General features: G+C 44.2%; 1 protein-coding gene across 9 annotated transcripts in view; it reads right to left on the bottom strand.

The window, feature by feature from the left end:
• EIF4E2 (eukaryotic translation initiation factor 4E family member 2) overlaps positions 1 to 24,457 on the bottom strand; it is a 265,342-nt gene that overhangs the window by 143,808 nt on the left and 97,077 nt on the right. For 7 of the 9 annotated variants that reach the window (XR_011275971.1, XM_069617530.1, XM_069617531.1 and 4 more), the window contains one exon: positions 10,073 to 10,177. The exons of the other annotated variants lie outside the window; for them this stretch is intronic. Coding sequence is in view for 6 of the 7 variants with exons in the window: in XM_069617530.1 (XP_069473631.1) it covers positions 10,073 to 10,177 (105 nt within the window). In the remaining variant the exon portion in view is untranslated. The remainder of the gene's footprint in view (positions 1 to 10,072; positions 10,178 to 24,457) is intronic. 9 annotated transcript variants of the gene reach the window in all.

Raw genomic sequence — 24,457 nt, 5'->3', positions numbered from 1 at the left:
AAGATAGCACGTAAGTGGCAGCAGTGCACGGTACAAGACAACAAAGTTAGGGTCCGATCACTTCCGGCTTCCTGTCAAATTTACAGTTGCCACTGGGTCTCCACCACAGGTTTAAAAGCAGACAGAGTGAGGGGTGTGGCGGAGCCGAGCGCCGGAGCAGTGCAGATTGCGATGGCTCCATAGGCTGATGGCGTTCTGGGGCCAGTAAGGTGCCCAAAATTATTTTGCAGAAACTGAGCCTGGGCGGCCCAACAGTGAGCATGGTGGAGTCGCCGAGTTTTGGGCAGAGGGGGCGTCATGGCGATACGGCAGACCCCGCTCGGTGAAACCAGATGGCGTCCTGACTAAGCAGAAGATGGGAGCTGGGCCCGAGGCAGCTTCTACCCACTGAAAGCAATCACAGCAGAGGCGTGGCTTGCCTCTCCTTCAACTGTTCGCTGGTTGTGCCGATCACCTGAGAGCCTACAGCAACTTAGCTGGGGACCTACCCAGCCCTCGTCCTGAGCTCCAAAGTGGATGGTGTCCGATTGCTGGGCTCCCGAGGCAGGGATGCCCAGGCTCCTTTTAGAGCATCAGACTCCCTTGATGGGCGAGGGCCCCAGCGTCAGTGCTGGAAATTACAGTGCTGGTGGAGTCCTGAGGCAGGTGAGGCTCCGGCAGAGGTGGGCGGGCTTGCTTAGCCCTACTGTCTGCAGGGGTTGGGAGACTACCCTGCTCCTCCTGTGGTTGGTACTGGAGACTTCCTCCCCACTGCCCCCACACACACACACCCTAAACAGGGAAACCTGGGTTGCTGTTTGCTGAACAGACCAGTGACACTGAATAGGAGCGTCTGGTCAGAAGCGTTGTGGGACATTATTGTCCAGGGACTGGATTTGAGTCTCTAGGGCTCTGATTCTGCTCGCCTTGATCTGTGTCCCTCCTTGGTGAGAGGATACTGTGCGAGGGTCATGTCCTTATATCAGTTGAGTTGGCACAAGGAAAGCCAGTTCTCTCCAACATGGTTGGGAAATCCCCCAAGAGTGGTAAAGGAGGCGATATGCTGGCAATCATGCACAATCACGACTGAGGCTCATGTGCATGCGGACAGTGCGGCCTGGGACCGGGTGGTCCGGACCATCAGAGCAGATCTATGCCAAATGCTCATGGATATTTAGAAAGATATCCAGGGCGCAGTAGGGGAACTCACTCAAAGTGCCTGGGATAGACGAGTGAGTTGTAGCAGCTGAGATCCGGTCTCTAGGTCCTCGAAGAGGAAACTGAATTTTCATATGATGGGTCACAGCTTGCGGGTAGGCTGGAAGAGCTCGAATCTGCCTAGGAGCACTTGAACCTATGTCAGGAGGACCCGGAGAACTGGTCTAGAAGAAATAGCATCAGGCTTCGGAGGAGCCCGTCACAGATGCCGGATTCTGGCCTGCTTTCCAACATGGGTACTCTGTTTAGAGACCTGCTGCAATGGCTGGCTGGTGGAGCTTGATTGTACTGATCGGGTGCATTAGTCGGCCAAATCTGCAGCAACTGGACTCTTGATGCATTAACTAGAGTACACGTCTACACGATCAAGGAGGACATTATGGTTGCTGCTCGGCCTAGTCCAGCTCTTGAGTTCAGGGGCTCCAGGATCTTGCTGCTCCACGACCTCACCCCATCCACGTTAGCTAAGAGGCGCTGTCTCCCCGGGACTTCATGCAGTGGCTTCGGAGCAAGAATGTGAAGTACCGCTGGGGGTCCATGCAGAGTGATCTTAACAATGGAGGGGAGAAGAGATTGGTTTCTCGATGCAAGACGCTATGCCGATTATGAGTCTTTCCGTCCGATGGGCGAACGACAAGATCGCAGAACCGTAGGAAGACCGCTGGTCCAAGGGCAGGCTCAGGCCCTGGGCGCACCTCAGTCTCGTGAGCGGAAGATGGAAGAAAATGTTCTTGAGGCCAGGCCACCCTATCAAATTCTCTCCCCTCTCCCCCCCAGACAAGTTGATCCCAATACCTAGCTCTTTTATGGCCCGTTAAGCCAGAGGTCGGCTCAGGCTCACTCTGATTTTGGGGGCATCGGGCCCTGGTGGAATGGGGCTCAGCTCATGCTGGTCCTGGCCTAAGGATCTATATAGCCTTATGGCGAAGGAGGGCTTTCTTTGTTGGGGGAGAAAGTGGAGGGTGGGGGATAAAGGTTTAGGTTGTGGGGGGTTCTTTTTCTATTCAAATGTTCGCACTTTTGAGTGCTCGGGGTGCTATTCTTGATACAAGTTGTAGATGTGGGTGGAGACAGGGGTTCATTGTCGTTCGCCTTATGGGGGAGGGCAGAATACTTAGGGTAGCTCAATGTGCAGGGACTGAATTCCAAGCTTAAAAGAAGGTTGATGAGGAGCCTCCAGACATCCAAGATAGCCATTGCCATGCTTCAGAAAACCCACTTGCTTCCTGCGGACGAAACTTGCATGAGGTACAGGGCCTTTTGTGTTTTGCCTCAGCGGAGGGTAAAAATAAATTAAAGGTGGGCGGTTGCCATACTGATTGCCAGAGAGGGCCCCTTTCTCCCGGGTGAGTTACCGGAGGGGAGATTCATCCTCATGTGGGGAACTCTGTCGGGCTTCCCAGCAACACTGGCTTCTCTGCATCTCCCTAATGACAATTAACATGATTACATGGCATCCCTGCTCCCGGTTTTGGCAGAATCTATCATGTGTGTAGTGCTTCTGGGGGATGACTTTAATCTCGTCACAGATCCAGCAGTGGACAAGACATTACCCCAAGCCCCAGGGGAATATAGACGCTCCTTGGCCTTGATGAAAGTACTACGAGAGTTGGATGTTGAGGACGTCTGGAGGCTTCATCATGAAAAAGAAGCAGAAGTTACGTTTTACTCGCATGGTCCTAAGGGGTTCACTTGCATTGATCTTCAATTGGTTTCAGCCTCGTTAATTCCTTACATTTCTAATGCGGTCATAGGCCCTAGATCGGTCTCCGATCACGCTCTGGTTTCACTCTACTTGAGGGAAGTTAGGCCTCAACCCTCGGCCAGGCGTAGAGGCTCCATGAACCTCTCCTCCAGGATCCACTAATACTTTGGGAAATGCACAGGTTATAGCTAATTATATCAGGGCAAATGACAAGGATGGGTTAGCATCTGGGGTGGTGTGGGACGCTAGGAAAGCAGTGGTAAGGGGTGAATTTATTAGCTAGTCAGCCTCACACTTTGCTGCTGGGGCTAGCAATGGGGCACTATTGGAGGCCCAAGTGAGTGAACGGGAGATCGAGCAAGCTCACAAGAAGTCACAGGGGGCACAGAGTTAAGGCTGGATAGATCCAATCTGGAGGCATTGATGGCCTCCGATAAAGTCAAGTCCCTGATCCGAACGCAGCAGTCTTATTATTCTCAGTCGAATAAAGCCATTAGGTACCTAGCGTACAAGCTGAAGAAACAGAAAACTAGAAATAGCATTCAGGCAATCAGGAATGGGAGAGGAGTCCTCTGGCACTCGGAGTCGAAGAAGCTTGAGACATATACAGAGTTCTACAAACCATTGCTCCAGGAGGAAGTTCCAACACTGGAGGCCCACAACTCCTTTTGGCCAAGCTGCCCTTCCTTGAATCTCGGGCAGAGCCGGACTGAGCCATCAGATCCCTTCCTAACCCGAAATCTCCGGGCCCTGATGCTTTTACACTTGCATTGTACAAGACATTTAAGGTGCAGTTGCTGACTGCTCTTACTTCTCTTTTCAATTAGTTCTTAGCATCAAAGGCAGTTACACAATCGATGGGCAAATCATACCTCTGGTTGCTACTTAAGCTGGGCAAGGATGCCACCCTTTGCAGATTCTATCACCCGATTTCCCTTCTCAATATGACGCGAAAATATACTCTTAAGATTTTAGCTACACGGTTGGAGTGCTTGACCGCTTTGATCTCACCTGACCCGACGGGGTAGATTGTAGGATGGAGCTCACATGGAAATATTAGGAGGGTCATTAATGCTATACAGTTAGGAGTGGCTAGCAAGACCCCTCTGACCCTGTTGGTGCTGGAAGCCGATTAGGCTTTCGATAGGGTGGATTGGCGCTTTATCAGGCTTACCTTTCAAAGTTCAGGTTCAGACCAAATTTCATGGACATGATGATGGCTTGATATGATTTGTTAAGAACCAGAATCACCAAGGATGGCAGTTATTTGCGCTTTGTTTCCATCTCCAGGATGTACATACCTGGGCTGTGTGATGAATTCTACCGATCTCTCACTAAACCCCTGCCTAAAGTGTCCTCCCAGGTGGCCACGGAAAAGCAGATGCTTTCGGATCTTGAATATGGGGTGGTGTTTCCGCAGGAGGATACCCTGGGAGGAGAAAAGGCCCAGGGGAGTGAGATGAATCTGTGGGATGAGACACAGTATTTGTCTCCCTTCGGGGAGTATGACTAGGCAATACCCAAGTATATAATGGCTTATTGCAATTCACTTTCTTCCTGTTGCACAAGCTATGCATACAAATAGGGGTGAATTCAATCATACGCTCCTGGGTCTTAGAAGAAATCGAAACCCTTCTAACATTCGGGAGATTGATGAAACTGAAAACCTGCTCAACACCAAAAGGGCCATTGAAAGGAATAATATCAGAATTACCTTCCCCTATACAATCTAAGATAAGGACCAACTCTTCCAAAATGCCTTTTGAGAATGTTATAAGGAATAAACTGTGGTTAGTAAAACAGAAATGAGAACGCCTGATTTTAGTGCTAGGGGCTTCAAGTCCCATCATTTCCTAAGTACTGGGATGAAGAACAGGGTTGAATAGGCACAATATTGCGGAGGTGGTCAGTTCATTAGAGCAGATGACGCATGCCTGAGGGAGACAGAGGCTTAAAAGCCGACAGCAGGTGCAGGCCATACAGCTGGCTTTGTTGGTGGAGAGTAGAAGAAATCAGCAGCAGAAGCAGCGTGGTCCATGCCGTCAGCCCAGGCAGAAGCAGGAGGAGCGAAAAGACGCCAGGACCGTTACATGGCAGGTATCAACTGCCAGTCCCGAGAGGGCCTATGCCCCTAGAAATCTGAAATGCAGAGGTCGCGCAGCGGAAGGCGTATTGGAGGAAAGCTTTCCCCCTTGTGACCTTATATGCAGAGGCAGCACAGCAGGAACTTGTGTTGGTGCGCACCTGAAGACCTCAAGGCTGTCTCCAGTGTCTGGCATGCACCCGAGAGCCTCAGCAGCAGGGGGTGCTCCAAATAGAAGTGGCATGGACGAAGGCAGACTTACCAAAGTGGTTTTCCGGTTCAAGTAGATCCACAACAGCTGAAGTCATGTGATCAGCGAAGGAAATAGGAGGTGCGCGTCTGATCCGGTGAGGTCACAGCTTGTTCGTGACCCCGCAGTGCTCTGTCCTCGCTCACGTAGTGAAAGCAGGCACCCATCGAGTGAACAGCACTTGCAAAGAGGCAGAATTGTAGAAAATAAGCACAAGCAACACTCGCATGTGACTGAAAGTGAGTCACATGTTACTGATCCAGATCGGAATATTGTAAAACAGCAGCGGCAGTATTCTCTTGTGAGTGAAATAGATTCCCAAGTTGGTTTCAAACATTAAATCAGGGCAAAGCAGCAAAACAGTAGCAAACCAAAGCCAAATGGCGAGAATTCTGAAAGTGTAAATCTGTGGAGAACCCAAATACCTGTGGGGGCGACCTTCTTTGGTTGCTTGTGCAGTGGGGAACCAAGAGAGGAAAAAGGGCTGCCCTACTGTGAGTAGTTATCTAGAAGGAGGGGAGCATCATTTGCAGAAGAGCATCAATGTGAATCTTGGTTTCCCTGAAAAGTTGTTAAAGTTTTTGAAGCTACAATCATTTGTTGAATGCTGTGAAGCTGTTCTAATCTCCCATCAGTTGACATTGACCACAAAAGCACTTGTAATAGTAAAAGGCTGTTCAGGCAGGGGATTATACCCGGATAGTGATCCTTTAGAACTGGTAGGGAAGCAGGCCAAGACCAGGCGTGCTACAAGGCGGTCTTGGTACTTCATATTGTTTGTGGAGTCAAAGAAAGAGCCAAGCAAGGCTGTTAGAGACATTGTATTTCTTGAGTTGTTAAAGTGGCAAATCATCCTAACAGCGACAATCGTTGATGCAATTGAGGAACTGAGACACTATTTAAAGAAGAATAAGAAAATACATATTTTCTGTGTTGGAAACTTCTGTTGACAAGCTGAAACAAACTGTTTTGAACTTTTGTTGTGAATCAGGATTTCCTTGTGGTCTTTTTTGCACTTTAAAGGACACGTACAAACCTGTGGAAGGGGAGTTTGTACAGGTTATGAGAAGAGACTTCTATTTTGAATTCATTCATTATTGTTTTGAACTACTATATATTTCCTCATTTGTTGCATGTCTAAGTGTGAGGGACAGATATCCTTTGTTAGAGTGTTTCATTTAGTTTATTTTAGGCAGGTAAATCCTTGTCAGGTTAGGGATAATGAGGCGTTCATCCAACCGTATACTGAAATAAAATGGCATTTGTTGAGAAAACTTCACAATGTGGTCCACCTCACATTTCTGACCCCTCGCAACTGTCCCTGGTCTCCTCTCATCTTCATGCTCATGATGGAAAACTTGGCCACCCAAATTCGCTACAACTCACAAAATACGTGCATCCGTTTGGGGCAAACGGAACACAAAGCTGCCTTTTAAGCGGATGACTGCTTGTTATTAATGTCCCATAAACTTGAATTCCCCCTAGGGAGTTGGACGGTTTCCAGACCGTCTGAAACTTCATGGTGAAGTCCATGGGTCTGAACAGGTTTCTCACAGGAATTTCAATGCAGTAATGCAGAGCTTGAATATTTGGGGATAAAATGGACTCCATCAGTTGCGGGCTTATAGAAGGCAAATGTGCCCTTGTTCAGCGTGTTGGCAGATGATTTGTCCAGAGATACGTTAGCTGTGCCCAGACTTCTCTACTACGAGTCATGCCCAAACCCTAGAGACCCGCTATAGACGCTGCACCGGAAGGTTATGAAATTCATATGGGCGGGAGACAAACCCGGGTCAGTAGGAAGGTTCATCACGCAAATAAATATTGTGGGGATCTGGGGCTGCCTTTTATACAGAACTACATCCCTGCGGCTAATATCGCCATGATTTCATCTTGGGGTGAGGAGCGCCCTCTGGGCTGATATGGAACAGTCCGCGGCAGGCCTCTCTGAGGGATCGCCCACACATGGGCGCAGCAGAAAGAGGGTCTGGTCGTCTCTTGCCATCCAATAGGGCTTCCCTGTCATAGTGGAACAAGGCAATCAGGCAGCAGGAGGGGAGGAGGGGCAGACGGGACCCTTATCGCTGGTTCAGGGTAACGCTCACTGTGCCCCAGGGTTGGAGAGGGATTCCTTCACACATTGGATGGAGGTCTGTCCCACCTACACCAGCTGTATTGGGATGAGACTCCACTGATGTAAGAGAATTGCAGGGCCGATCTGAGACTGAACGTTTTTGGTATTTCTAGCTCCGCCATTGTATCACTAACCCCGTTACAAGGATACTGCATTTGAGACCCTTTCTGGAGCTGAAACACATGCCACAGGAGGGCAACCCACTCATAAAAATCTCCATAGTTTACAAATTGTTAGACAGAACCGACACTCCCAACAGGTTCATATGACTCAATGGGAGTGAGATGGGGCAAATCCCTTTTGGAGGAAGCCTGGGTGTGGATTTGGCAGAGGGCAGTGACCTTATCACGCTGCGTCACCAATGAGGAAAACACCTAACAAGTTGTTGCATCGCTGGTTCTTCTATCCTACCCAGATTCATAAGATTCATGCCTCAATCGCGCCCTCATGCTGGAGGGGGTGCGGTCAGAATAATGACTACCTACATATGTGGTGGACATGAGAGAAAGCTCAGATTTTGGTAGGAGGTTATAGCCCTAAAAGGGGAAATTACTTTGTCCAAATAACTTATCACCCCAATCGTGGTGCTCTTAGGAGATACTTTGAATTCGGTCTAGCCCCCGAGTGGCAATAGGTTGACGCCGCTGGCAGGTCACATAGCTCTGACCAACAATTGGAACAACAAATATACCATAGGTGAACGGCTGGTGGTAGAAGATTTGGGAGATTCCAGCTGTAGAAAAGGTTTGGGTGGTCCAAGGTCGCTTATTCAGGCACGTTAACGTTGGTTCCCTGTGAACAAATTGTGAGAAATTCTCAGCACGTTCCGTCAAGACACAACATTTTCATTGATTTAGGGGTTGCAGCTCTTGTATTTAATTGAGCCTGGGAGTGAGATGCAGGGATACTAGTGAGCTGGCCATTTGATGTCCCTAGCTGCTACCCTGATGTTACGCCCCTGTATCTTTGCATCATCCCCGTTGCACTCTTGGTATTCCAAGAATGTTTGGTTTTGTTTTATTGATATTTGTAAAACTGATAAAGCCTTTATTATAAAAAAAATTTAAATGCAGGTTGCATTTGGCTCAGAGGGGGTATGTAGAGCCAAAGGGAACTCTAGAGCATTACCACCTTCTTCCCCTAGGGTTTTGTTTTATACTTCCTGGAGCAACTTTGCCAATTCTCTTCCGTTCCTGTCCCAGTTGATGCCATGCCACTTGCCTGGTCTTCCTTCCACACTTGGCCGAGACCTACCCTCTTTCCTTTGGCAATGCTTGCCATTTCATGCCTTCCTTTTCTCACGGGATCCTGACACCTTAGCCAACCACCAGTCTTCCTCCTCAATGACCCCTAGTGCTGGTTCTCCGGTATGAGTACCTGTTCTCCACCAGTCACCCATTTTCCATTTTCTTCCACGACTGCCTCATTCTCGTCTGCGGACACCACCTTGTGTTCTTCCATCACCATTACTGATTTCCTCATATGGCCACCACCTTGGTCTCTCCGATCAACCCTGTATGTTCTTTTACTGTTTCCACCAACTTATTTTCTTCCCTCATCACCCTGGCTCTCCTCCTACCACCTCTTTTGCCACTACCGGATGCTCACTTCTCGCCGCTATCTTGGGCTTCCCTCCTGCCATCACCTTCTGTCATTCTCCACCTGTCACCATCTAACAGTCTCCTCTCCTTGCTACTGCCAATGTTTTTCATTCTCGCTTCTAGCCTTCTTTGCATTCGTCTCTCCTCCTCCAATCTCGTTGCCCCAACTCACTCGCAAATGGACCATTCTAGCCAGAATTCACTGCCGGCTAGCACCGGCTAGCACCGGCTAGCACCGGACAAGCACCCAGGTCCTTCCAAGGTGGCCCCTTTTAGCTTTTTGCGACTCCTCCCTGGATCTGGTCTCAAGATAATAAAGGCACATAACTAAATTTCTTTGGCCTGACTTGGCATTGGTCAGTTTTGTAAAACCATTGTAGCTCAGGTGCCATGCATGCCCGAGTTAGGAGACTATGCAAAAGCTAGAACGTGGCTTTACAAAGCAAGGGCCATCTTGGTAGTGGATGCCGCCACTCGCGCACATGCATCGGAGCACTCTCCATCCGGCGAGTGCTCATGCTGCATGACCTGGGTGAACAGTGAATTGGTAAACTTAAGTTTTTCTCCCACGTGTGCCTTTTGCTGTGCGGACTGTTGACAGTCCGTTAGAGAGTCTCTGCCTCTTCCTGACTGAATATCTTTCCTTTGGCAATTTGTTGGTAGTCACCTAAACTCAAATTCAGACTAAGTGGGGGTGACATGGGGTCCTAACCATACTTCCCCTCTCCCTTGCACTTTTTCCCCTCCCCCCACCCTTGCACTTTCTGAATGACACCTGGCCTAGCAGGATCGTTGTCTGTCTCCTCTTGTTCTCTCCCCCCCCCCCTGCCTCGTCGCGCCTTGAAACACTTGTGTATAGGTGCGTTATAAATGCCATATCATATCATCCACTGTCACAAGGAGGCATCTGACCCAAGGCACCCAAACAGATCCACGCAGAAGAAGGCAAGGGACTTTTCACAGGTTTTAAAACATGCTCTGTATCTATGGACGTCCTTTAAACGATCACCTACTCTCAGGTTCCACTGGAAGGCTAGACATGGAAGTCATTCCATGTCTAGCCTTCCAGTGGAACCTGAGAGTATCTGTGCAATAAACTCACCTCCCACATGGGCTTTATTCCTTCTTTGAAGAGATGAAAGTCACTGTGGCCAGTCAGATCCCCAGGACGAACCATGTGACTGTAAAACCTCCAAAACTGCTCCACCTGTAAAAAGGACACAGACAAGTCAATAATTACCTTTTATGGTACCCTATTCCAAAAAAAACAAATGCAAATAATTGAAGTGGGACAACAGTCTCAAAACAATCATATAGAAAAAGCAGTTTTACAGTGAAATGATTTTCTTTGTTGGGGATGAATTTGTTGGTTTATACGTCTGCGTGAAAAAATAAACTGCCACTTGGTAGTAATTCAAAAAGAGGATAAATAAATGAATGACCAGGTGTTCTCAACGACCACTTTATCCTCGCTTGGATGCACACTGTTGAGTTGCCTGAGAAATGACCAGCACTTGTAAGCTGGCCCGCTTTATATATGGGACTGTACCTGCACTCATCTGCAGGGTTGCTCTACATTATAAAGTTAAGAAAAGAGTTTACAATAGCACAATCGTGCAAGCCCACATTAAAGTTAATTGAATATTATTAGGTTTTCAAAACACAACTCCCATCATTTGTATGGATATAAATTCAACAAAAACTGCAAATGAATATCAATGTTTTGTAGATATATGCCCTTCTGGTAACAGCGTGCCAATTCTGAATGCAGTCAATGATAATCATAGGAAGAACGCTGGATTGGCAATATATCTCAGCTCTATACAGCCAAAACACGCGTTTCGACCTAAACAGGTCTTTTTCAAGGCCAACAGGATATTCACAGTGATATATTCTTAAATATCTTAAATTGGGGAGTTGGAGTGCACACTGTTGTATCTTGCGTTGTAAAGAGGCTGGTGCTTGATAAGTTCCATGTTGTAGTAATATGCTTGGGTGTTCACAAGTAAAATGTATGTAGTATTGGTCTCAACTATCCCTGCGTTTCACACGTTTGTAGCGATTGATCGAGATGGAGATCTCTATCGTGTTCAATTTCCGGAGTCAACAAAGCTGTGTTCGGTCATACATCACCTGCATGTAAGTTGGAACCAATCTCTTTACACTGGGATTGGAAGAAGCTGTAGTGGAGGGACACCCAACTACCCACCTGCTCTACCTCCCGTGCAATCGCTCACAAATATAGGAGCTGTTTAAGGGGAATTTGCACTTGAACCCAACCACCTTGGTCTGATCAGCTCAAACTGTTTGCATACAACTGGTTCTGAAGCAACGAGGGACAGCAGACTCTTTGGGTCGCCCAGTATCAGTGTCATTAGGTCACAGGACTATTCACAGTCACCCTCTTGCAAACTGGAGGTGGAATATATACCTAGAGGCTTGTATTCTTCACACTGGAATAATGAATGTCTGCACTCCATACAGGTCCATTGATGCCCCTAAAGTGGATGTCTCTTTAGTACATGTTCTATGAGCCACCGGGTTTGTTGTTGTATTCAACTGCCATTAACTTATCACCTCCTCATTAAATCAACGCAGCAGCATCTCACTTTGAACATGAAATAACTCGCCACCAAGCTCAGTTTCCCTACGGGGTAATATCCAGAAGCAACAAAAAAGGACCTAATTTAGGAGATCCACTGTACAAATATCTGCTTGCTCCAGTGGACCTCTGACCATGCCGCCATCAATTCTCATATTGCAAACAACATACTTTTGTGCTGTAAATATGCGTCACAGTTCCGACTCAACCTCTGCCACACAGGATCCATCATGTACATTTCCTTTAAAAAAAAACTTTAAAGCAAGTCCTACCATTCCAAGCAAGAAGCAAATCCCACCATTGCCCACCCAGTTTCCCATGGGCATATACTAAGGCTACCAGAAATGCTTGACCTCGTCACTCACTGCACCGTTAGTGACATGGTTTATGTACAGCATGCAGACTACCACACTTGGGACATTCACAAACTTATCTTGGAGAGCCATCTTGACCGCCTCCTCATTGGGGAAACCTGGTTAACGGACAGATCCACACCAGCACAGAGGGACGATAACCTTTTCCATCACCACATACAAAGCCAAACGAGCATGGGACGGGGGAAGCCAACATCCATAAAGCTTTCCTGACAATCATCCAACTTCAAATATTTCCTTGCACCAAGATGGATTTCCAAAAATTAACCCTTCGGGAGGATTTTGGGAGGCCACTCTATTAAAGGAGAACGGACACAGTTTAGCCAAACTCAGTCATAGCAGCAAAGCTTAGTCTCAGGAATGGTGTGACGGTGGTCTAGTGTTACAATGAGTCCACACAGAGCAACACCATTAAATCTTGTTAGACAGCCGTATAAAATCATGCAATAGCTTATTAGGCCTTTAAAAATGACACACTAAGCAAGTTAAGCGTTTAGTCAAATACTGTCACACCAACACTAATAGAACATATATACATTCACCCAAAGGAAAAATAGAATATCATTAGATTCAAATACCAGAGAAACACAGATAACTAATCAGATGCATTAGAAATAGAAAGAAAACTTCAAGATAATCACAGAACAGCGTCTGTAGCTCTTCTAAAGTCCAACCTTAAGATGGTTTGGGGGCCTTGTGCCCAAAGGTTACATGTTCCAAAGTAGTTACCTTTCACAGGTAGGTTTATTAAGAGGTCAGCGATGCCAGTAGTTCTTCCAAATTAGAGTTAAAAAGTTAGATACAGTTCAGGAAAGTAAGCACTCAAACCCAGTCCTTAGGATAGTCCTAGGAAGGGATCCTTCACTAGGCCTTCATTGACCAAGTCAGGAAAGAGCGATTTAGGCGCAGGCCTTTTTCTTACGCTAATATACCCCCTATGGAGGATAGAGGGGGGGGACTCAGCGAAACAGGAATATTAACTTATTCCCCGAATCAACTGTTGGTGTTCCCGATTCCATTGGGGACACAGTCTTCTGTGCTTGGTCCCGCGGAGGAAGGCCCAGGGGTTGCGGGTGCAAAGGTTACCTTCAGTTGTAGGATTTCATTTCGGTCGTTCACAGTGCTCAAGGAGTTCCAACAGCTTCCAATAGAACATCCAAAGAAAGATCAAGACTTCTGCAGAGAAGACCACCTCAGGAAACCTCCAGGGATCAAATGAGTGCTGTAGCGGGAGTCACCATCGTCAGGCGATCTTCAATGGACGAACAAAGGAGTAGGCCCAGCACAGCTTCCGTTCATGCAAGAAGGCTTAAAATGCAGGCAAAGGCGTTTTATTACACAAGTTGACAATTCATGTTACAAGGATACACTCCCAACAGAGATGGTCAGTTCACCCATTAGTCCGGGGACACTTCTGAAGACTTAAAAGTTGCAGATCCTCCAGCAGAGGTCAAGGTGGGCTGATTCCCACCAGTCCAGGGGTAGAGACCAGGACAGAGGAGCAGGCTTCACCGGGACAGCACTGGAGTCGATGCTGGTCCGCTTCAGGGGGTCATCCTGAGGTTGTCAGCAGGCTGTACTTCATACTTCATACTTCTTCATAGATTTGTCGAATAGCTGCAGGAGCCCTCCTTTTATGCAAGATTTGAGCAGGGAGCATTCCCATGGCCCCCAATGGTAAGGATCTGCACCATTCAAACAAGCAGTGGCTAGTATGGCGAGCCAGAAGGACGCGGACAAAAGGACGTGGTTCATCCATTTTTAATGAATATAAAATATGGCCTAGATTTACCCATCGCTATGGGTGATCCCTGCCCATCTTACCAACTACAGTGCGTGTCCGTCATGTGTGAAAGTCCAAAAAGAAAACAAAGTCTGCTGTCCACCACTTATCTAACTGACCCTACCACTACCAAAACAAACGTACGACAGGAGAAGGACTCCCTTCTCCTCAGGGTACTTCCAGTAGCAGTCAGTGTTTTCATTTAATACTCCATTCTTTAATGGTCTCTTGTGACTTCATGGACTAGTCTGTAATTCTGAAAAGGGACTACTGACTATTCTCAGCTCCTTGCAAATCACTTTGTGATCTTTTCTAGGATCTTTTATCCAGGTTGCCGATTTCTGCATATTCTTGCTTTAGATTTTTTTTTTTATTCCAACAGGTTCTTTTCTCCTGGATGTTAACACTTGACCTCATTCGCCCCCATTTGCCAAGGTACACCTTTCAATTGATAAGTTCCTCTGAATTCTCCCTCATAAAAGGTTATTGTTCTTTACTATTGGGTACTTCATATGGAGAATGTTGAACCCCACCCCCCACTTTTCCCACAGTGTTGCTTTCCACTGTTCCCTTCTCCTGTGCCTACATATAGAGTTCTCTCTCGACACAACACAGTGTACTCTTAACAGTGGATTGGAAGTTTTGTTTTCAAGGGACATGTTCTTCTTGACAATAAAAAGGTCTATTGAGTCTTTCTTCGCCATATTTTAGGGCATGATATGTACAGCTGTTACAGAGAGAGCATGTATGTTTCCACATGTATGAAATCTGGAAGATTTCATTTATAGGTATGTTTCTGTTTTCCAGTACTTGTAGTAAGTACATTAGAAATTCTTGTGGATCTTCTTGTGTGCTTATAGTGAATCTAACCATTCCAGCACAATAGTCCAATTCTTGTCTTATTCCGTGAACACTGAACGTGTTGTCAGGATGGTTTGTTGCGTTTCTATGAAGGACTAACATTTGCAAACACAATTGGTCTGTACTGTGTAAGTACATATTGTTAACAATTGGTGGCAATTGAAATAGAATATTCATTGCTACATTTGCATAGCAATTTACACCAGTTTCATTTGAAAATTTGAATGGACTAGCTAGTTCTGTCTCGGAGTGCTTTTTTCTGAGTTTCTGTTCCTTCTTTGAAGTAGTACCGGATTTACTTTTGTTAATAGGTTCTTCTTTGCTTGTGGTAATTGATGAAGTTTTAGCTTGTTTTCTTTGAAGGATTTGCCGTCAGATTCTGTTGCATTTCTGTTTGAATTAGTTTTCTTTTACCACGTTCTGGAACAGGGCATTGTTTCAGATGGGGGGTGTACAGTGAACGCAGTCTATTGTATTCTAAAATGCAAGGAATACGAGCGTTCAGTTTACTTGCATCAAAGTTGATTAGAAATAGACCGTCAAGTTTACGTAAGCATGATAGTGCTACGAAGCTCATGCCTTCTTTAAAGACTGTTTCCTATATCTATCAATGCTTTGTCTAGGGTAAGACCTTGGGATTTATGAATGGTGACTGCATATGCAAGAGTTAGAGAAAATTGTTCTCTACGTACATACATGTCTTTGAAGAGAAGGAATCGAGCAGTTGAGCGCCTTATATTCTTCACTTCTGAATGTTTGTCAAAGCGAATATTGAAAAACTGAATGTTGTTGTCATGTGACAAACTGAATGTTGTTGTCATGTGGGTATGTTTGAAAGCCAACAATTGTACCCAGTGCCCCATTAACTAGCCCTTGCTCCACGTCAAGGTTACGTTTAAGCATTACTCCACAATTTAAGGATAATTTTAATATTTTTCCAACCCAGCTGTGTTGGAGATTGATTTTCTAAGGTATTTAGTCTTGTTGTGGCTTGCTCACACATTGGTAGTGTCATACCATGTACGTCTAGTTTGTCTGTGGCGCAAATTTCCATTATTGGTTGCATTTCTTTTTTTAACATGGTTTCATTGAATTTGAAACAGCTTGCAAGAGTTGACATTAAGGCCATACAATTGACATTTTTGTGCGCCAATTGTTCCATAACATCAGTAGCACATGCATTATCGCCATAAAGTGCATGAATGTGCCAGTTTTTCAATATTGATTGTGCTTCTTGAGATAGTATACCAACTCTAATACTTTTTAAGATGTTTGCATAAGTGAGATCTGCAGATTGCTGCATGTTTTCTGGTAATTTTCTGTATTGGAAATGTTGCCAAAGGTTGACATTTCCTATGCTGCCAACAGTTTTACGGCAGAGTTTGTGTCCTAAGGTTTTAAAAATAGGTTCACCTTTCACTGGTGTCAATTGTAGAAGATCTCTGAAAACGATACTGTGTTTCCCTGCAAAGAGTTCTTCGTAGTTTGTTTTAAGTGCTTCTTGCAATCTGAGGTGAATCAAAGCCAACATTAGGTTGGAGACCATGCTCACTTCATCTATTAGTAGCATTTTCATTTGTTTTAATACTCTGCGTAGTTCCATTGCAGCTCCTGCAGAAAGTTTGTAATAGTCTAATTTGTTTTGGTGTTCTGCTGGAAGGAGTAGTAATCGGTGTAAAGTGATACCGCCTATGTTGTAGGCAGCTAAACCTGTGGGGGCAGTTACAACAGCTGACAGTTTGTGGTTTGTGAATTGTTGAAGGAACTTGCTGTTGATTTTGATTAAGAATGTTTTTCCTGACCCAGCTTCACCACTGACGTACAGCAGTATAGGTTTGTAATTTTGGCAGGTACGTTCTTTATTTTCGTGTTGTACACCATGTGCAATTTGTTTTATTACGTCTTCAAAAATGGTGCGCTGATCTTTGTTAAGTTTTGCTTGTTGTACAGTTAAGTCTTCTATATCTTCTTGATAGTGACGCATGGTGTTTTCCACTTCTGTCATAGCTAATTCTGCCTCATTTGCTATTAGTGGCTGTCCTAGTGGTTCTTGGCTTCCTGTTACAGAAGGTTGACTACTGTCGGAAGTGTCTTTATCTAGTTAGGCCTGAAGTTCTTTGTGTTTCTGTTCATTGCGCAACATTGTTTTGTACTGCGTAAAGTTCACATCAGTGATAGCGCTTTCATTTGCTTTAAAAGCATCTTCATAGCAGTCACAGTAATCTAGTATCTCTTCCTCTTTTCTCCATGGTTTAAAAAGTTGTAGCAGAGACATGTAATATAGTTCTTTCTGGTGAGGAGTTTTTAATGACAATTTGACATGATTAAGCTTTGTTTGGCAAGTTTCACTAAGCTGCCTTCACAATCTGTCACTCTATATCTACCTTTGCTTTCATCGGGTTGTATATTATTTTTGTATGCAAAGTTTTGAGCTATGTGGTATAGACACATGCTTTCCAAAGTGCTACTCCTGTTTGGATAGTATGTGTCCAGTAAATTGTTTTTTTAAATGTCTTGGCTGTTGGGATCATTTCTGGCAATTGTTTCTATGTCCTCATATGATTTCAGAACTATTTTTCTAGATTTAGCAGGACCAAGACTCAGCCATACTATGTTGTCTGATTTTCCATACAAAGCAGTACAGTTAAAAAGTCTGCCGCTTCATAGGCGCCACATTTTCTATGAGAGCGCATTTTTATGCCTAGGCTGTACAATTTCTGAGATAGTGTTTTATCTGATGATAGGTCATCCCAGAGGTCTTGAAGCTCTGTTTTTTTTCTGCTTTTGTTAAGTAGGCTGTAACATATCGTGCAACAGCAGTGGAATTGTCTGCAATGTACGGCACATCTATATTTGCATTCCATAAGAGGGCAATGATTGCATTGTAATCATTGACATATTTTGTTTCTTCTGTTCTTTTTATGTAATACGTGTTCTTAGATGATTTACCTTTAACACTATGTCGAGCTGAAGACATGAAGTTGCTCACTACACCTGTTTCTGTAACTGGTCTAGGGAAACCAAAGCGGCATTTGGTGTAGTATTTCCCTTTGCTTTTGTATTTGCGACGACAATATTTGCCTCATTTGTGTCTTTGAAATTGTAAAATCTGCCCATGCAGGTCACTATGTGGCCGTTGTGAAGGGATTTCACAAGTGACATATTTTTGGATGAACTGCAGAAACAGTGGCATCACTGTCATGACCAAATTTAGGTGCACTTTTGATCCATAAAAGCATGTGAATATGTGGTGCTCCTCTCGCATGGTATTCTTTTCTCCAAAAGAAGTGTTGCACTTCTCCTAGGGGAGGAACAGTTTTATTGCACATAAAGTGTAGCATAGCAATGAAACTATGATGGAAATATCTTGACACATTAACTGGATCTAGAGAGCAAAGTTCTCCAGGTGTTATATCTATGTTGGTTTTGTTGTCGTTTGATATGCGTAGGAACTCATGTAAATCTTCCCATGCATATTCTGCACAACTTAGTGTAACAAGCCGGTGGTCCAAGGTTTCTGATCATACAACGTACGTCCCGTGCCGTCGTAACCAGTATTCTTTTGTACCACGCATGTTTGCAAACAGATTTGTTATACTTGATTGTAAAACCTCATCTTTTTCCTTGTACTTTTTGTATTAATTGCATAGCTGACATATTTATGAAAGTGGGTTCCAGATTTCAAAATGTGTGCAACTCGTAACATAGGGTTGCTAGTTCACTTTCAAAGAGTAGGTGGAATATGTATTCCACATTTTGTCTAAATCTGGGATCTTGCGAATACATTCAAAATGAGCGGTATTCTGATGCCGTAATCTGAGTGGGTCTATCATCGTATCTTCTGCCTTTGCCAGTAGGAAATAGCAGTGGAAAAGCATGTGCTTCTATAGTTTTTTCCCATATGCTCATTGGTGACCCTTTGGTTTTGCGCATTTGGTAAGTTTCTAGTGCATCATCTATGCTTTCATTGGAATGCAATGGATGAATTGTGTAATGGTCCAAAAGAGTGGATACTGCAGCAGGATCCAGAAGTTCAAATTGTCCAGTTTCTGATGACTCTTGAATTATTACAGTTGTTTCCCTTAAGCTTTCTTCAATATTTATTTCCTTGTAGTATTAGTTATTGTTTTTTAGATATTGCAAGGCTTGTCTAACTTTATGAAAGTCCACCAGTTGTTGCCAAATTCTTTTGTCTTTTGTTGGTACACCATTTACCAAGACAATTAAAGAATGCTCTATTGAACGTTGCACTCCTGGAGTGTGTACATTTTCTGTTAGATCTAATGGCAAACTACTTTGCCACGAATGCCTTTCACCAATTCAGAGGGAGGTTGTTTTGCTGTTTTCGGTTGAAGGCGTATAATTGCTTGAAATGGGTGCACTGTTTGAATTCTCTCATAAAAATTGAGTTGTTGCAGGGGTTTTGCTAGTGGGAACAATTCCAAATTATTTGTGATAGCACCTGAAGGAGTTTGGTTGTTGTCCAGTTTTGTAGTGCAGTAAATGCAACATATTAAGGGTTCACTTATTTGGTATTTGTTTTCTGCTAAAAGGTAGAGAGCTTATTCAAACCATTTGGAATCTTCATTGTCTTCTATTTTGTATGCTATGTCTATATTTTTTGTGTACCTTTTGTAAAACGTTCTGCGGCAACACACACATGGTTTGGTACTTCCGCCGATGCACTTTTAAATTTTAGTATTTCTTTTTTGTATGTGTGTAATAGAAGGTTGGTATGTGCAGAATTGTTGCTAGTCTGTTCTAAAGCTATTGCATTTTGTAAGTGGCTTTCACTTCCAAAATATTTTCTCTGGATACGGTCGATTTCTTCTTGTAGGTATTTGGGTGTACCATGCAGAAGAGTGTTATTTAAATTCTAAAGCTGGACTTTTAGCATAGTATATTTTATACACTAGATTTCTTACATTTAAATGATGTATTGATATCCTTTTGATATCCTGGAAGTTGCTTTTGCAAATAGGTCCTGAATTGCAGGCTACTGAATGTCCTTGTAGTCTTGTGTATTTGCGCACCTGACAGATTTGTTAGGAATGGCACACATTGACGTGCACGCCATTTGTATACTGGAGAGTCTGGTTCAGTCGAATCAAGAGGTAATTCTGAGTTTTCAGGGGATACTTTTCTCAGCAGTGTTTCTTTTTCCATGATGGTATTATTGATTTTTTCATACCCTCGTCCACTGCTATGGATGGCAATTGTGTGTGTGTATATGCTTCTTCATTAAAATATGGTTCTGTGGTTGTCGTGTGACTCCATTCACCTCCACAAACATTTAAACAATTATTTTTGTTCACATTCCGTTTATTGCTGAGTTTTTGTAGTTTAGTACTTAGTTTTGTTAGTGGTTTCATCCTATTTAACACTAATATAAACAACTTGCTTTTGAAAAGGATTGCACTGTCCACGAGAGCTTCTAGGATTACTTTTCTACGGTAGGTTTTAAGGGTTGAGGAGGATTTCGGTCCTCTTCTTATTAGATTCTGAAGGACTCTGTTGCGAAACATTTTTGCCAAAATACTTTTTTTTACTATCGGTTCTTGTTACTATATCGGGATTAATAAGAGCATTCTTAGCAGTACTGGTAGCCGATTTTTTGTGAATGGTTTTGTGTTTCATGCCACATTTTGATGGAGGAAGTAAAGGTTCGGTAATTGAAGCTTCCTTTGTTTCGCTAAATGACTGTATTAGCTGTTTTGTTCCAACGTTCTCTACAAGCTCTGCTACAGATGGATGCTTACTTTGGACACTTTTATTTTCATTTGCTCTATTTGTGCGTTCCTTTCTATGGCCTTGCTTTTTGGTAGGCATTCTTTGGGGTCTGTTGAAAAAAAGAAGGCATGGTTTGGTCTGTTGTACAATGTATGTGTGCTGTGTGCATGAGTTTCATGGGGAAGCTCTTTGTGGTGGTGTGTGAATGTGCATTGGGCTGTTACAATGATTTGGGAAGGCTATTTTTCTGTTTGTATACTACTACAATGTGCTTCAGATGAGAGTACAAAGTGAGCTAGTGGTGAGGAGAAGCATTAATAGTAAACATAATGGTATAAAATTGAAACAGCTGTTTTCTAGTAGTAACATTCTAAGGCTTCTGTATGTTATTTGAGTTCCAAAAACACAGGGATTTGTGAGCCATTCTGCCTGTTATTCTTTGTTTAATAAATGGGGATTTGTGGGTAGAATGATTCAGAAACCAATGTTTGTTTTGGTGTGCAAATGAAATAAATAACCCACACAGTCTCTGAGGAACAGTAAGAATATAAAGGTAGTACCGTACTTACTTTTTTTAGTGGAATGACAAGGTTTCTTCGGATATGTCGTTTGCAGTGTAGATGCTGTTGATTTTCAGGAGAGTAGTCTTCACTGCGATTGTAAAAAGAAGAAGTTAGTAACTGTGTGTTTAATGTTAATGTATATGTTCATTTTGCATCTTTCGTCTGAGTATTCTCCTTTGATATCTCAACACAGTGCATGTGTGCATTTCACTTCACTATGTGCTTTTTTTAAGCTGTGTTATCAATAGCATAGAGGTTTGTAAGTGATAGGTCATTATAGTAGATGGGAAAATTCTCACTACTTTCATATTATAAGTACGAATCCGAAAAATCGGGAGACGCTTAGAGGGAGATGTCACCACAGCAATCAGAGTTTATTTTTCTCATACAATCGCATTGGAAGTAACATTAATGTAGGCGGTACACAGTAAAAAATGTTGACATTTTCTAATGGAAAATAGAGTTCCGCGCTAAATAGGGAGGGTTGTAACGTATGTATAGGTTATGCGGGAGACAGTAAGAAGTAGTGCGGTTTGTCAATGAAAAATCGGACATCTTGTATTAAAGGGGGAGCGTTGGTATGTATTGGCTATGCAGATTTAGTGGCATTAATTTGTTTAAATGAAATCAGAAGGGTTGCAAAGGTTCGCTGATTAAAATATGCATACCTGTACTTTATATTCATGCATGTGCGCATGCATGGATCTGTACGTAGAAATCCGCGAAACTTGCACAGTAGTTTTTGAAGTAGGTGCTTTGCGATGATATGCAACTTGCATTCAGAGAGATCAATAGTACATTTTAAGTGCAAAATGTTGATGACGGAGTTAGATGTGGAGATGTTGAATGTGATTGGTGGATGGTTGTCTGACTGCTTAGCTGTGTCCAATGAGGGAATGGATTCGCGAGTGATGTGGAAAGGGTAGAAGGACTGGCTAAGAGTTACGTGTCGCACGTAGACAACGCTTGTCCGCGGGTAGGGCGTGTCACATACGGGTTTCTACAGCAAATCCAGCATGGAAAGGGGACTGTAGGCATCAGCCAATCAGATGTTCACATTGCTCTTTTGTGTCGAAAGACGGTGCGTATACTGAAGATGGCAGAGGTGGAGAGGGGTCAGGGTTTTGGTGCTTGGAGATATTTTTGTCCATGGTTTACAGCACTATGCTGAAAGTAGGCATGCGGCACACAATTTCGATGTGAGAGGAGTGGAGGTAGTGTGGAGCGCAGAGACTGATCACAATGTTGCAGCAATTCTCCAAGTTTGCAGAGACATGTGTAGGATGACCAGGCCCCATGTGGTACTTTTGCACTACGGTGCTTGCCATTTGGGCTACGCGAGTTCACATACTTTGTTGGAAGATTTGTAACAGTTGGTTCAAGCAGTCATGAAAATCTTTCCAACTGCGAAAGTAATTTTTTCTGGGTTACTCCCTAGAGGAAAATGGGACAACAGTTCTGTTTTCTGTCCTGATGAAAGTATTGGGAGGTGTAACATCAATTGTGGCATGCGTGCTTTCATGTTGCGAGCTGGTATGTTTTTCTGCAGCCACGAGAAAATTGTTCTCAGTAATGCGGCTTATTTTGAAGCAGATGGTGTTGCGTTATCTTCTTTGGGAAATGCCATGTTCTTTTGGAATGTAAGGCTTGCTTTGGAGAAGGTTCTTTAATGGTTGTAGGAGTAAACTAAGAAGAAAAAATATTTAAAAAAAAAAAAAAAAACAGGTGTCTGTAAGGCATCTGCCCAAAAAAGGAAAACTGCTCTTTTTCAGAGCCCACCTTAAAGGGGAAAAGGGGAATAATATTTAAATGTACAGTCGTCACGCTCTGATCCTCTACGTGTCCGTGGACATGGCGGTAGTTGCAGGCAGCACGTATTACCAACGGGGATTCTGGGGTGGAGACGCATGCAAATGAGAATGTGCAAAGTTAGGGATTGGTCAGTAAAGTTCAGTGGGTGTGTTTTGAACGGAGAAATTTAGTGAGAAGGTCTTTTCCCTGACAAGAGACCAGACAGCCATGGCTCTGTGTGCTCGAAAACAGATTATCTGGATTTTGGGAGACTCATGAATACATTGGTTGAAGGTGCATGCAGAAAGTTGCGGTCTATCTGCAGATCTTGGATTTCCTCATGTGGAAGTGCACTGGCATGGCGTGCGCGGAATGAGGTGGCTGGACTTGGTACCACTCTGTGCTACTTTACAGACAGAGCGTCATCCTGATATACTTCTCATTCATTGCGGAGGAAACAGTTTAGGCCATGTCTCTGGAATTTCATTGCAATTTGCAATGAAGGAAGGACTTGCGAAGGTCATGGACACGTTTCCAAATTGCCAAATAGTTTTTTCCCGTATTGCACAAAGACAAATAAGGCTGCGTTCTTCTGCATTTGGTCCACAAATGGAGAAAGAGAGGCGCAATGTCAATAAGGCTGTTTGTGACTTTCTAAGAGATGTTGGCATGTCCTCATTCCACAATGAAAACATTTTGCTTCGCAGCTCTCATTTTTTGCAGATATAGACCCATCTCACATATGCTGGCAATCAGATTTTTCTTCGCAATGTACAAAATGCATTGCAACCTTTTTTGGATTCATAGTCACCTATTTGGCAATCCGTGTTTTCCAATTGTCAGTTTTTGAAACACACAAAAACACCAAAGGCTCTTTTTAGAGCCACCACTTACTCCCAGTGAAAAGTGCATTGGTTTTGCTCCGCTTGCACCCTCCATTTTTGTGCGTCCTACGACTGTCCGCAGACTTTTTGAAACACGCGCATGGGCCTACAACGGTCACTTGATAGTTCTATTGTTAAAATGAGAAAGACGGCTCTGAAAAGAGCCTTTTTTGTAATTATTGTTGTTTTCCAGTTTATTGCTTTTGAGCACACAACACACTAGGAGAGGAAGGCAAAGGAGGGTAAGAAAGGGACAGCAACCACAGGGAAAAAAAAGGGCAGGTAGAGAGAAAGATGTAGGGTGGGCTTTACTTAGGTAGGGGGCAGCTCTTCTGGTGCTCTGTGACCGTTGCCTCAAAAGCACTTTGAAGACTCTTCCCCCCCTGCAGAGTACTGCGTCACAGTGCATTCACAATATTGTGACCCTCGAAAGGTAAGGGTCAACAGCATCGCAAATGGCTTGTGAGGCAGCTGGAGGGATGCGCTCCCTCACAGGAGTGTGTTTTTGGTGAGAGGATCGGAGACAGAGGATGCTGTGGAGGAACTCAATCTACTACGTTCTTCACATGGCACCACCTTGCGAATGTCCGCACTGTGGAACAAAGTTAGGTGTCGCTTCATGGTTGTCGTACCAAAGCTGTACGCACCAGGTCTCGCGCGACTTAGCACCAACTGTTACACCTGACCAGGTTCGCACATGCTTTTGGTACGTTCCCAACAACGGCCACACCCCACGACTCCCGGCGAGTGAGTTCCTCCACCTCATTCTCTTCTTCCTCGATCTCTACATCCTCACCCGTATTTCCCTCTGCAGGCCCTTGGGGAGGTGGTAGCGGCGGAGGGTTTGGGGGTGGTGCGGAGGCTAATGAAGCAACAGTAGCCATGGATGCCATAAGGAT

The sequence above is a fragment of the Ambystoma mexicanum genome, chromosome 10, assembly GCF_040938575.1.
Source record: "Ambystoma mexicanum isolate Mex_15411 chromosome 10, UKY_AmexF1_1, whole genome shotgun sequence".
NCBI lineage: Eukaryota > Metazoa > Chordata > Amphibia > Caudata > Ambystomatidae > Ambystoma > Ambystoma mexicanum.
The sequence above is the reverse complement of the archived record's forward strand: the minus strand, read 5'-3'. Positions and strand labels throughout refer to the sequence as shown.